This window comes from Bombina bombina, chromosome 5 (genome assembly GCF_027579735.1).
Source record: "Bombina bombina isolate aBomBom1 chromosome 5, aBomBom1.pri, whole genome shotgun sequence".
In the NCBI taxonomy this organism is placed as follows: Eukaryota; Metazoa; Chordata; class Amphibia; order Anura; family Bombinatoridae; genus Bombina; species Bombina bombina.
This window is the reverse complement of record NC_069503.1, coordinates 49,421,471-49,436,789: the sequence shown is the minus strand read 5'-3', so window position 1 is coordinate 49,436,789 and position 15,319 is coordinate 49,421,471. Positions and strand designations below refer to the sequence as shown.

The 15,319-nt window shown below is 35.8% G+C and overlaps 1 protein-coding gene across 1 annotated transcript in view; it reads right to left on the bottom strand.

Annotated features, from left to right (window-relative positions):
• Positions 1-1,339: 1,339 nt before the first annotated feature.
• The window catches only part of LOC128659819 (oocyte zinc finger protein XlCOF6-like), a 128,083-nt gene continuing 114,103 nt past the window's right edge, over positions 1,340-15,319 (bottom strand). The window contains exon 4 of the mRNA XM_053713389.1: positions 1,340-2,919. Within this exon, the coding sequence (XP_053569364.1) occupies positions 1,788-2,919 (1,132 nt within the window). The 3' untranslated portion in view covers positions 1,340-1,787. The remainder of the gene's footprint in view (positions 2,920-15,319) is intronic.

The window sequence follows — 15,319 nt, the reverse complement described above, 5'->3', positions numbered from 1 at the left end:
AATTTAACACAGTATGCTGTGTAAGTGACAAAAACACAGGCCTGATAGAAAATTAAGTTAGATTACACTAGCAAAATATTTTAAAATTTTAAATTTTAATATTAAAATAATGTTAAGAAGTGCAATGCACATATGAGTGGTCGCACTGGCTGGCTGCTACGTAGGGCAGCAATTAACAACAGTATGCTGTGTAAGTCAGATAGACAGTTAGACACAGGCCTGATAGAAAATAAAAATAGATTACACTAGCATAATGATTTAAATACTTTTTTTTGGCAATTTAAAGAAAAAGGTTAAGCACATACATATGAGTCGTGGCTGATAGCCTTGGAAGGGCAGCTATTAAAAACAGTAGGATCTGTAAGTCAGATAAACACACGCCTGATAGAAAATACTATTAGATTACACTAGAAAAATGATTTAAATTATTTTTTTGGGGGGGGAAATTAAAAAAAGGTTAAACACAAATGAGTCGTGACTCATAGACTACGGAGGGCAGCAATTAAACACAGTAGGCTCTGTATGTCAGCAAAACACACAGGCCTGATAGGAAATTATATTAGATTACACTATCAATGGATGGATGGAGCTTGTGGGCCCGTGTTTCTGGCAAGTCTGAAGACCGCTGCTCCATAACCCTGTCCGCCTGCTCTGAAGAGACGGACAGGAATTGCCGGAAATCAACCCGATCGAGTACGATCGGGTTGATTGACACCTCCCTGCTGGCGGCCGATTGGCTGCGAGTCAGCAGGGGGTGGCGTTGCACCAGCAGCTCTTGTGAGCTGCTGGTGCAATGTTAAATGCAGAGAGCGTATTGCTCTACGCATTCAGCGAGGTCTTGCGGACATGATCCGCACTGTCGGATCATGTCCACAAGACCTTTAATAAGTAGGCCCCATAATATCAAGATACAGAACATGACACACATATTACATACCCAGTATACATGTAGGTTATAGTAGCCATTTAAATTAAACTGATTATGATCACATGACACACATATTACATACTCAGTATACATGTAGGTTATAGTAGCCATTTAAATTAAACTGATTATGATCACATGACACACATATTACATACCCAGTATACATGTAGGTTATAGTAGCCATTTAAATTAAACTGATTATGATCACGTATGTACCGGTTACTGATATTGTGTCTCATGAAATAAAATCAGTTTCCCCTCAGTAATTCCTCTGGTATATAACATGTACAATGCTAAGCATCTATTGCTATAAGAAAAGGTTTATCCACATGATGTGCACATTAAATATATCTCCCAGATGTCAATCATTTGAGACTGATGTTCTTGTTTATAGAATTCTCTAACACTCTATTCATATAAAGACTCCTTTATTCTGTAAATGTAATTATTTCCTCCACTATGTAAAACAAACATACAACTCCTAACACTGGCATATTCATACACAACACTGGGGGTGCTTTGGTGGTGAATGGTTGTGCAAATGGGTCAGTATGAGGACAGATCTGTATATTCCTGTGTGGGGTTTGCATTCTATCACATTGATATGAGAGAAACTGAGGTGCACATATATAGAGGAACAAAGGTCAGCAGGAGAGCACTTCCAATCTTGGGCTTTTATAACTGGGATTTAGAAAGTATTATTTACAATAGGATCTTTTTTCTTGCTTCTATTTATAGAGTTTGCCCTCTTTAGGATAATCGTAAAAAGGTTTGTACACTGTGTATAGAAAGTTTATTTGTGTGTAAATATTTGGTGTTTTGGGATACCTGACTTCAATAAAAAAGGTATTTCCACTTTCTAAACATGTGAAAGGTTTCTTCCCTTGTGAATCCTTTCATGAGTTTTCAGATTACTCTTTTCTGTAAAACATTTTCCACACTCTGTACATGTGAACGGCTTTTCTCCCGTGTGAATCCTTTCATGAGTTTTCAGATTATTCTTTTCTTTAAAACGTTTTCCACACTCTGTACATGTAAACAGTTTTTCCCCTGTGTGAATCCTTTCATGACTTTTCAGACAATCCATTCGTGTAAAACATTTTCCACACTCTGTACATGTGAAAGGCTTTTCTCCTGTGTGAATCCTTTCATGACTTTTCAGACAATCCATTTGTGTAAAACATTTTCCACACTCTGTACATGTGAAAGGCTTTTCTCCTGTGTGAATCCTTTCATGACTTTTCAGACTACTCTTTTCTGTAAAACTTTTTCCACACTCTGTACATGTGAATGGCTTTTGCCCTGTGTGAATCCTTTCATGACTTTTCAGACTACTCTTTTGTGTAAAACTTTTTCCACACTCTGTACATGTGAAAGGCTTTTCTCCTGTGTGAATCTTTTTATGAGTTTTCAGATGACCCATTTGTGTAAAACTTTTTCCGCACTCTGTACATGTGAACGTTTTTTCTCCTGTGTGAATCTTTTTATGAGTTTTCAGATTACTCTTTTGTGTAAAACGTTTTCCACACTCTGTACATGTGAACAGCTTTTCCCCTGTGTGAATCCTTTCATGACTTTTCAGATTATTCTTTTCTATAAAACGTTTTCCACACTCTGTACATGTGAACAGTTTTTCCCCTGTGTGAATCCTTTCATGACTTTTCAGACAATACATTCGTGTAAAACTTTTTCCACACTCTGTACATGTGAAAGGCTTTTCTCCTGTGTGAATCTTTTTATGAGTTTTCAGATGACCCATTTGTGTAAAACTTTTTCCGCACTCTGTACATGTGAACGGTTTTTCTCCTGTGTGAATCTTTTTATGAGTTTTCAGATTACTCTTTTTTGTAAAACGTTTTCCACACTCTGTACATGTGAACAGCTTTTCCCCTGTGTGAATCCTCTCATGAGTTTTCAGTTTATTCTTTTCTTTAAAACATTTTCCACACTCTGTACATGTGAACAGTTTTTCCCCTGTGTGAATCCTTTCACGACTTTTCAGACAATCCATTTGTGTAAAACATTTTCCACACACTGTACATGTGAAAGGCTTTTCTCCTGTGTGAATCTTTTTATGAGTTTTCAGATGATCCATTTTTGTAAAACATTCACCGCACTCAGTAAATGTGTGTGGTTTCTTACCTGTGTGTATTTTGTGGTGTTCTAGTAGATGAGACTTCCATCTAAAGCTTTTCTCACATTCTGTACATTTGAAAGGTTTCTCCTTTGTATGAATCATTTGGCTAGACTGTAGATCTTTCCCTTCTTTAATATGTTTTGAAAACTCAGTAAATGTGTGTGGTTTTTCCTCGGGGATAATAATTTCACTAGATAAGTCATAAATGTTGTCCTCTTGTTTGATGACTAAATTACTCTCTGTACATAATGATTGCTTCCCAGTTCCTGACAATTCACCATCTTCTTTAAATATCTGCTGTGATATCCCCAATGTTTGTGAATAGTCATTAGTGCCTAAAACTATTGGAGTTTGCGGTATCATTCTGATGTTTCTTGTAGTGAAGGATGTATATGAACTATTCATGTGTTTGTCTACATAAAAAGAAATGGAATAAAGAAAAATAAGAATGTTTATTCATTTATAATATAATCCATCTCAATAAAAAAAACATTTTTTTATACTCAAAAATGTCTTCCGTTTTGTATTTTTAAATGTATTTACCTGTAAATCACTATTTAAAAAGGATGACATAGAATGTAAACATTACTTCATCATAGTAACCTAAATGACTGATTACTGATAAAAACAAGTTATAGGGCCACATTAAACAAGGTGCATGTGGATAATGTTCTCAGCCAGGGAACAAGTACATCTGTATTCTGGGCAAGAGAGGTGGCATCCACCATCCTCATTTAACATTGCACAAGCAACTGCACATACAGCCCTGCCCTGCTTATGCTTAACTGGTTGGGTGAGAACCTGATGTCTTAATCATCACAGACTAATCATCAGTGTGAGATGTTTTGAGAGGGTAAGAAGCAGTGACCTTATGATAATATAGGCTGTTGTTGTTCTATTTATATAAACAGCCAAAAACTGTATTAGTTTAATAATACTCACTGTAAAATTAAGCACACAAATCAATGGTGGTTCTGGTGTGGGGAACACTGGGGGAGTTGTGGGGTGTTCCATGAGCGAGGTCAGGGCAGGGGAAGGTGGAGTTGCAAGTGTTCTGAGTAATGAACCAGGTCTGGGGGTGAGGTTAGGCAGTTGTTAGACATGGTCTGTCTAAAAGGACAGAGGGGAGAGTAGTATTTTTATCCCTCCTCCTCAGCCCAATGGTGGTTGCTCCTTCTTTATAACATCACTGACACAAATGTTCTTAAAGATGCAGATATAAATATAATAGTTTATATTTGTTTATTGAGTGATCTATTCTATTTTCCCAGTAATTAAAGTCAGCATAATATCTATTTTACTCACCTAACACATATGAGTTAATGCTGATAACCGGCTCCAATGTCTGTGCTCAGGAAGAAGGTTCCCTTATTCATTCCAGTTACATCAATACCGGATATCTCTCAGTGCTCTGGCCGTGTCTGTAAAAAGTATATTAAATGGTTTAGACAGATAATAATAAATAATGGTTCTGATTAACTGTATGTATGGTATCATTAAAGGCACACATAACAATTCATGTGATACAGATCAGCTGTATAGGTTATTACATATGTGCTATTCATTCAGCACAAGCATTTAGTACAGTTAGCTCTTCGGGTGTTATAATTGCCCCTTAAATATGAATATCCCCAGATCTATACAACATAATGGTAGAAAATCTATTTAATTGTGGCCATATCACACATCAGTCCATTTAAAATGACCATAAAATATAGAATTACAAAACCACAGATGAATAATAAAAATACAATGCAATAAAACTTACTATGAATTTAAAAAGAGCAATAGATTGTTTTCTGGGAAATGTAGTTCTGCACCTGTACCATGTGACAGCTATCAGCCAATAACAGACTCCTGTACCATGTGACAGCTATCAGCCAATAACAGACTCCTATTTTTATATAATGTGATCTCCTGCATATGCTAAGTAGGAGCTGGAGCCTCAGGTCATTTAAAAGGCTGTGTACAATTTAATAATGAAAAGAAATTACAAACAGCAAACAGTTATTTTACATAAAAATAAAGCTAAAGGTGAAATTTCCCATACAGTTTATACTATTTTATACACCAGGTAAAACAAGTCATTAGAAACACATTAAAAGGGACAGTCAAGTAAAAAAAAAAAACTTTCCTAATTTAAATAGGGCATGTAACAACTTTCCAATTTACTTTTATTACAAATTTTGCTTTGTTCTTTTGGTATTCTTAGTTGAAAGCTAAATCTAGGAGGTATATATGCTAATTTCTTAGACCTTGAAGGCCACCGCTAATCTGAAAGCATTTTGACAGTTTTTCACCACTAGAGGGCGTTACTTCATGTTTTTCATATAGATAACATTGAGCTCAGGCACGTGAAGCTCCTAAGAGCAAGCACTGATTGGCTAAAATGCAAGTCTGTCAAAAGAACTGAAATAAGGGGGCAGTTTGCAGAAGCATAGATACAAGGTAATCACAGAGGTAACAAGTATATTATTATAAATGTGCTGGTTATGCAAAACTGGGGAATGGGTAATAAAGGGATTATCTACCTTTTTAAACAGCAAAAATGCTGGTGTTTACTGTCCCTTTAAAGTGGCAGCAAAGTCACAATTAAACTTTTATGATTAAAATTTAAACATCTTTCCAATTTCCTTCTATTATAAAATCTGCTTTATTCCCTTGGGGACCATTGTGACAAAGCAAATAATGCACTATAGTGCGCTAGCTGCTGATTAGTGGCACATACAAGCCTCTTGTCATTGGCTCACTATATGTGCTCAGCTCGCTCCCAGTAGTGCATTGCTGCTGCTTCAGTAAAGGATATCTAGAGAATGAAGCAAACATCAGTTGGAAAGTTGTTGAAAATTATATGTTCTATTTAAATAAAGAAAAACATTTGGGGTTTCTTGTTATTTTAAAGGAATACTTTCTGTTATAATTTTTAAGCCAAACAACTAACATATTAAAGTTAATAAACATTAATTAAAACCTACTGACCTATATTTTCTCCAAAACGAAGTTTCATAACGTTATAAAAGTTATATCTTTTATTCCCTGATGATGTCACGTTATCCTGCCCACTATTTTCAGCACTGTGTGTTCAAAATACTTAAACCAATGAAATTGTGTTTAAAGCGCCATTTTGAAACCTAGGTATTGTAAACGGATTGGTACAGAGCAAAGGATACCCACGGAGTGGGTTTGGAAAAGAATTAAATTTGCAGGCAAGATTTCTGATATACGGTAGAGATATGTTAATGAAATGCTATTGATAAAAAGCGTATTTGGGTTAGTTAGTTAGTTAGTTAGTAACAGGCATAGAAAATATTTACTTACAGTGGCCCTTTAAGGGAAAAACAAATGTACAGGACATTGTCCCTTTAAGTCTGTGATCATGTGACATAAACAGCAGCAGCTGAAGGTGCAGAATACACTTACTAAGGTCTTTACTAACAACAAGAATCAGTCACAGATCAGTGGGATAAACGTTCTGATGATAAACAGGTGCAGCTAATAGAAATAAGAAATGTATTATAAAATAACCTCATTAGAAATAATATGCAGATCACAAGATATTTATCATTAGATCAGTATATGTGATGAGACTGATACAACAGGGCCATAAGCTGAGTGATATTTATTACTGGAGCAAATAGCAGCTTCAAACTAATATTAAATGAAAATGGTTTATCTGGGCTCTACAGTTAGTTATAAACCTATAGGGAAATACAGGATTCTGGTTGGCCGATAGTTACGAATCTATTGCTCATTGGATAACAGGAACAACCCCCAGAAATGTATTATTGGACAGACCTCCTGAAGCTTGAACATATGGTTTGGTTCTGCTACAAACATTCATTTCACAAACTGCAGTAAATCATTATCTATTAAATTATCCTTTTTTAGTGAAATAACTAAACATTAAATTAATTAACACAGCATGAATAATATAGAAAACAAATTAAATAAGCACAATTGAGATTTTTATATAAAAACTCAGTTTCTTATATGAAGTGAAATATTTTATCTTTATCATAACAAAATACAGAACAATATTTTCTCATCATTATATAAAACACAACAGTGTGAGGCTGTTAATAAAGATTTATGTCAGGGTTTGCACATTACCGTTTAGCAGAAGCTCTGTAAGTATGAAGTCTCTCTGGTTCCTCCTGTGATATCACTGAGTGTTACACAGATATTTATACTAATGTGGGAGTGTCACCTTTCTCTGTGTGACTCACATGAGTACAACTTGTCAGTTGGGAGACAATGAGAGGGTCACACCTGGGCTTTTGTTCTCATATAGATGTCTATTGTCCCCTCTGGTGTCACATGAATACAGAGTCCCTGCCTCCCCCTCAGGGTGTGATTATCATATGGATAAGTAAGCAGGAAACAAACTGTTTATTTAAATGTGAGAGATGTTTCTGTTGTGTCCTAAAATATCTCAGGAAACAGCATTATACCATCTTTTTATTGAGGGGAATTGTTATTTTAACATAATTTAGTTGTAAACAGATGTATAATATTAACATGTTATTAGATACATACAGTATGTGATACAATGCTGAGTATTTCAATATTAATACTTTGACCCTTTTATTGTTTGTTAACTAACTGTACGTTTTTTTTCTAATCTTTCTAGCATACATTATATTTCTTATATATACTGTGTATATATATATAGATATACACACATATACACAGTACACACATATATACCGATTTATATATATATATGTAGATAGACAAAGTGCACTCCTAACTTCAAATCTTGGGCCTTGGGTGCAGCAAAAGTGATATACAATATGTGCAAAAGGAAGCACACTCCAAAGGACTTGCTTGAATTATTCACCTTTATTCTGTGAACGTTTTCGAGCTTAAACAGCTCGTCCTCAGACAGACTAAATTTGAACCATATATATATATATATACACACACACATATATACAGTACACACACACACACACACACATATATATATATATATATACACACACACACATATATATATATACACACACATATACACAGTACAGACACACACACACACACACACACACATACATATATATATACACACACACATATATACAGTACACACAGACACACACACACATATATACAGTACACACAGACACACACACACATATACAGTGTATATATATATATATATATATATATATATATATATATATATATATATATATATATATATATAATTCTACACATATAAATTGCTTTACTCTGCAACTAACTGTGTGCTTTTGTAATTAGTCACTGTATTACTTTTTGTATTTAACAGAAGCCCCCATCAGATGTGTAACATTTATTGCCATACATATAATATTTACTTATATACATATACACAAAACTTATTGCTCTGTCATTTTTTAACATAAATCCATACTTTACAAAAGCCTAAAATATAAAATGTTAGAATTTCTAAAATAACAGACCTGCAGTTTTGTGTGTTTGTTATAATTAGCATCGTCTAGCATTTATTTTTTTTTAAATAAGAAAATAGAAAAAAACCTATATATAAATTGTTAAAGGGACATTATACACTATTTTTTTCTTTGCATAAATGTTTTGTAGATGATCTATTTATATAGCCCATAAAGTTTGTTTTTTTAAATGTATAGTTTTGCTTATTTTTAAATAACATTGCTCTGATTTTCAGACTCCTAACCAAGCGCCAAAGTTTTATGTGAATACCGTCAGCTACCTACTGCAGCTTGCTCCTGTTTGTGTAAAGGGTCTTTTCATATGCAAAAGAAGGGGGAGGGGGGAGTGTCTTATTTCCCACTTGCAGTGGGCTTTCCAACTACCTTTTCAATAGAGCTAAACTGAAAGCTTCTAAGTAAGTTTTCAAACAGTTTTATACTGGATTTTTATATCAGTATCTGTGCATCTTATTCTTTATAGTAGTGTCTATTACATGCAGTTACATCAACATTAGTGTATACTGTCTCTTTAAACATGTCTATAAAGCTGCATATATTTAAATTAACCTCTTAGGGGCCCATTTATCAAAGGGCTTGCGGACCTCATCCGACACTGCGGATCAGGTCCGCAAGACCTTGCTAAATGCGGAGAGCAATCTTTAGACCGCTGTTTCATAAGTTGTGTTTCTGGCGAGTCTGAAGACTCGCCAGAAACACGGCCCTTCAAGCTCCGTATGGAGCTTGATAAATGGGCCTGTACGAGACCAGACTATTTACAATTTCTTGCCGTTAAGGACCAGGGCTATTTTTACATTTCTGTGGTGTTTGTGTTTAGCTGTAATTCTCCTCTTACTCATTTACCATGTACCATTTTCTTGCCATTAAATTGACTTTCTAAAGATATATTTATTTTCATCATATTATATAATTTACTATAATTTTTTTTATAAAATATGAGGAAAGATTAAAAAACACACTTTTTCTAACTTAGACCCCCAATATCTGTTACACATCTACAACTACCAAAAAACACCCATGCTAAATAGTTTCTAAATTTAGAAATCCCCAATGTTTACACGTTCTTTGCTTTTTTTTGCAAGTTATAGGGCAATAAGTACAAGTAGCACCTTTTCACAAACTTTAGCTTTTTCACTGAAATTATTTACAAACAGCTTGTGCAATCATGGCACAAATGGTTGTAAAAGCTTCTCTGGGATCTCCTTGGTTCAGAAATAGCAGACATATAGGGTTTTGCCATTGCTTTTTGGTAATTAGAAGGCCGCCAATTGCAGCAGTGCACCACACTCATTATTCCCAGCAGTGAAGGGGTTAATTAGATAGATTGTAAGGTTAATTTTAGCTTTAGTGTAGAGATCAGCCTCCCACCTGACAATTCTCACCCCCTGATCCCTCTCAAACAGCTCTCTTCCCTCCCCACCCCAATGGTTACCCCCATATTAAGTACTGACAGACAGTCTTCCAGAATGCAGTATTAGACATTTTTTTTATTTATTTGTTTAATTATAAGTATGTTCTTCAGTGTAGGATTACCCCCTTACTTTCCCACCTCCCTGATTCCTCCCAAAAAGCTCTATAACCCTCCGCCCTCTAATAACCACCATCTTAGGTACTTTCAGCTGTCTGCCAGTACCCAGTTTTTACAAAATTGCCAGCTTTATTAAATAAAATAAAAAAGTTTTTTTCCTGTAGCATAGCAGTCCTGCCCCTAACACCCGCCCCTCTCCAGAGATGGGCTGCCCGCCCACCTCCCTCCTTACCCTCCCACCCACCAACAATCAGCACCACTGCTGCCCGATGCACTCATGGGGAATGCAGAAATAGCGCCATCTTGCTACTTTTAGTGAGATTGCAGCAGAGAGAGGCTCAGGACAGCGTCATACAGGGTATGATGCTGGTCCTTAAGGGCTTAACATCCAGCGTCTTACAGGGTACAGTGCTGATGGTTAAGGAGTTAAACAAAAAACATAGATCTGCATTGAAGTCAAATTAAATTTGTTTGTAAACGCAATTCATCTTTAGGAACAAAGGAAGGCCACAGTGAAAAAATGCATAAAGTGCTATATCTTTTATCAAGACAGAAAGAAATGGAAACAATATAAAAGGGCTCAATGATATAATCTTCACCAGCTCAAACTTACTTTTTCTCAATGACTCTCGCAGGGTGCCCCGGTGCAATGATAGTAAAAAAGGGGCAGTCCTTGCGAGTGGCGAGATGGCTCCTATTATAATGAAGCTCGCTGGATAGGGACACTTCGCTCCTTAGTGCGAAGTTAGCAGGGAGCAGGGGGAGCACTTTAAAATTTAAATCCTGCAACCAATATAACTCACATTATGCTGCTTTCTGCGTATAGCATCTTACATTCGCCTATATTTTAGTATTCTTTTGTTTTTCTTTTGGGGTTATAAGAGTTCGTATTGTTTTGAGAAAAGCTCACAACCTTTTAGTTGGCGAGAAAAAACTGAGATCTACAGTGCAAAAATCTCTATAGAATTATGCTGGGATTAAAGAGACATTTTCATATACGCACATGAAACGCCCATGTTCAGCCCATTTTACGAAAAACAACAATTACGGTTCGCATTTTGTATTTTAAGTTCAAATTTCTGTCTGATTTTTGCACATCCAGGGTACTACAATTAAGATTTACGCTGTGCATATTTAATTTATTCCTGTGTAAATTACATACAAATTTTACTTTTTGTTAACATACGATTTTTAGTGAAGAGTTTTGTTACGATTTTTGATGCACCTTTACAGTACAATTTTTCCCTGCTTATTTTTGAGTGAATGGTTGAAATATTTGTTTTGTATGATTTTTAAAATACGAATTCTGTTGTGCACATTTCATATGAAAATGCAGCCCCTTAGCGAGACACTCTGTTTTCAGGGTAAAAAGTGGCTTTAGATAATTTCACCAGGGAAATAGAAGGACCGGTGAGCATTCTTTAATAATCTCACCAGCCCAGAGAGCTTTCAATCATTGAGCCCAAAATACAGTTTATATTCCAAAATTGTAACTATCTAATTTGGCATTAAGCTAAGCTATACACCGCTAGTGCAGGTTAAAATCACATCTTAGGAAATTAGACAGTCATATTATACAAGTTTACTTATTAATATAGTCACAATGGGCCATAGAAGTAATTAACAATTACACAAATATTTGTCATAGTGTAGGTAAATCATTTGTATAAATTATATAACTACTGGAATAATCCTAAGCAATATGACAAGACAAAGGGACAGGGATAACTATTTAAATATAGGTGTCTTGTAAAATAATTAAGTAAGGGTGTGCAATCATATAACCCTACACATACACATAAGTATAAGGCAAACTTATCTGTTCACAGAGTTATTAATGATCCTATTACTCCCTTAAGTAACAAAAAATCAAGAAAAGAGAGAGACGCACTCACTGAGACAAAACAATAACTAGAAAAACTTCTGTGCTTGTCCACAAGGCCTGTGCCACTCAGGGTGCAGTCTCTTTTTGCACACTATGGGCTCCATGTACTAAGCTGTCTGCGAGGTCTTCGTGACTATTTCCGTCTAAATTTCTGCGTGCGGATCAATAACCGTATGTACTATGCCACAAATCCATTGAAAACCTTACATTAACATATGTCGAGCGAACTTGTCCGCAACTCTTGAATTCCAGTCTTTTTTGTAGCTCGAAAATACTCGCTCGACATAAATCTCGCACAAAACAGTAATTACTAAACTATCTATTTATACGCTCGTGAATTTCTCCGCACCTACCTCGTGAAAAATCCCTCGCCAGCTAATAGGTGGCGAGCACCATAATAAACAATAGGGTCTATAAGATAAACGCCTACAACTGATTTAAAAGAGGGGTACAATTGAATCGTTACTCACTTTTGATCCTGCTAGCCATGGAGACACTTCTTCAACTGTATATTATTCGTCTGATGCAAATCAGGGGTAGAAGGCAAATTCATCAACCTGATGCCCCAAATCCGGTTAGAAGAATGAGATTACGAGTACAGTGGGTATTCCTTCCTCGGGTTCCTTTAGATGCCCTTTCCGATAGAGAGGTTATTCAAAGGTTCCGTCTGGATCGACATTCAATATTGACTTTATATGCTCAAATAGCACATTTTCTAGAGCCTGTGACGGCTCGTTCAAGGGCCATTCCCGGAATACTCAAGTTTCTTGCTGTCTTGCACATTTTTGCCACAGGATCATTTCAGGCAGTGCCCAGCATCATCATTGGTTTCAGTCAGTCTGCCTTTTCTCATCATCTATCCAAAGTTATCGATGCACTCATGCATATATTCCCAGAATATGTTTGTCTACCATCTACCACAGAAGTGTGGCAATCGATAAAGTCGCAATTCTACAGTGTGGCTGGAATGCCAAATGTTCTTGGGGCAATAGACTGTACCCATATTGCAGTTCGACCACCCCGTTTACGGGAGGAGATTTACCGCAACGATCGAGAAGTAGCCATACTTAATTTATCAATAACAATAAATGTCAGTAAAGCTTCAAGTTCGGGAACTATGCAGTCTGAAAAAATTGATAAAATTTCCTTGATATAGTGCTGCAATATGTTCCCGCGACAAATCTGAGGTTTTTGACACCTTACAGTCACGTGGGACAAACATGACTGACAAGTTGTAAGCGAATAATAGTACATTCGCAAATAGCGAGGCGTCATATGTATGAATCATTCGCCAGTGCTCGATGCGGATTAGACGCGCAATTTTTTGGGATAGTTTTTAGTACATATGGCGGGCAACATCTCGCTAGCTGCGAGTTCAAGCGAGTCGAGCAGACACGTTATCGGCGAGAAAATTGACGCTTTAGTACATGGAGCCCTATGAAAAAATATCCTGTAGCATATCAGTCTGATCCTGCCCAATGACAGTCCAGCACCGAAATACCAGGCAATTCTTCTCTGAACAAGACAAACAACAAACCCCAGAGGTACGTTTCGACCTCTCAAACGTACGTCTGGGGTTTGTTGTTTGTCTCGTTCAGAGAAGAATTGCCTGGTATTTTGGTGCTGGACTGTCATTGGGCAGGATCAGACTGATATGCTACGGGATATTGTTTCTCTGTGAAAAGGCATAGTGTGCAAAAAAAATATGCACCCTGAGTGGCACTGGCCTTGTGGACAAGCACAGACGTTTTTCTAGCTATTATTCTGTCTCAGTGAGTGCGTCTCTCTATTGTCTTGATTCCCTTAAATAACAAGTAATATATACATCTACCACTGTTGATCATTACAAAAAAAAAAAAAGGAATAGTAATAGTGATTCACCTACTATTTTAGTAATCTCTGTTATAATTAACCACAGCTATACTTTATCATTTAACTCTTTCACTCCCTACAAACTTTTTTCTTAACGTTGTTATCTCAGTCTGAGCCCCTTTCACAGCTACTCCAGTCAATAAGAACAGATGTTTTTTAAATTAGAAAACAATATTACAGCCAACTCTAGTGAACAAAAAGATAAGAAACAGTGTCACAATTGTTTTTTTCATATGTTCAAAGACTATCATGTAAGAAACAAAAACTCATCCACAGGGTTAGGAAAATCTAACAATAATTTATTTAGTATTAGTCTGTAGAGTCCCTAATGTGTCTGAATACAGCCTATTTACTTACCTAAGGCTGCTAATTTATAACACGTGCAGCTAATAATTTCATGCTATTTTATTATAGTCATATTTAATATCTATATCCCTCCATTTAATAACAATTATAAATTATTATTTAGATGACTATTTAATGTTTTTCATTATTTAAATTGTGTGATTAGAGTTTAATTAAAAAGTTTTTTTTTAATTATTGTGTTTTATTAACCAATGAACTGAGCTGCACAAAACGTTCATATTAAAAATATATCTCGTGTAAACAGCCCAAAAAATGCTACTGAAACGAGAAAGAAACAGCTTTTTAAAAAATCTAAGGTATTAGATAACTTGAAAAAATTGAGCTAAAATACAAGAGAAATAGATTTTTTTTTATGGTTTAGAATAACAGTTTTATATCGTCCCCATATCAATCATTTTTAAGCCAACTAAAAACCTGTACAATGCACTTTGGGTTAGATTATGGTGAAACATGTCAAGGGCGGGGGGGGGGGGGGAGAGGTGTTTGTGGCTCCTTTGAATATTTTAAATTAGAACTTGGGCCATATTCAGACCTCTGTTACTTAATCATTCAGCCGTATTGCCTTACTATTTACCGGAGCTGATTTAGCACTTACTAGTACAATATTATCAGACTACGGATCTATTATAACTAGTGATAGCTTTAAACCTCTATAGGGCTGAGCACTTTTGCTCAAGTGAAAAACCGATTACTTTGGGTCACTCTAATATTAATGATTGAGTAACATTTAGTTTGTTACCCCAGCCTAGGAGGATTTTCTGTTTAATCCAAAATAGTTCTATGTTCTCTGATACTGTACTAGTATTACCTGCAGCAGCTTGATTAGTTAGAAGCAGACACCATTGCGCTAATCTTCACAGGCTAATCATAGCAGAGCTGATATATGGTATCTCAGGTATGAGCGTTTTGCTCTAGCAACCATTGGTTACAAATAAGTCGTTTCAGGCACCATTTACTTAGACCATTTGATGTTACAATTCTAGCCTGAGATCACATTATTTGCAACGTAGTGTCTACAAGGTGCCACACAATATCAGCCTTATTATTGGCTACGTTTACGACACAGACACTCTGTTATTACTAGTATCTCACCAATTGACTAGAGCTGTTAATCTTTGTACATGATGTTAACTAGGGGAGCTCATAACTGCCT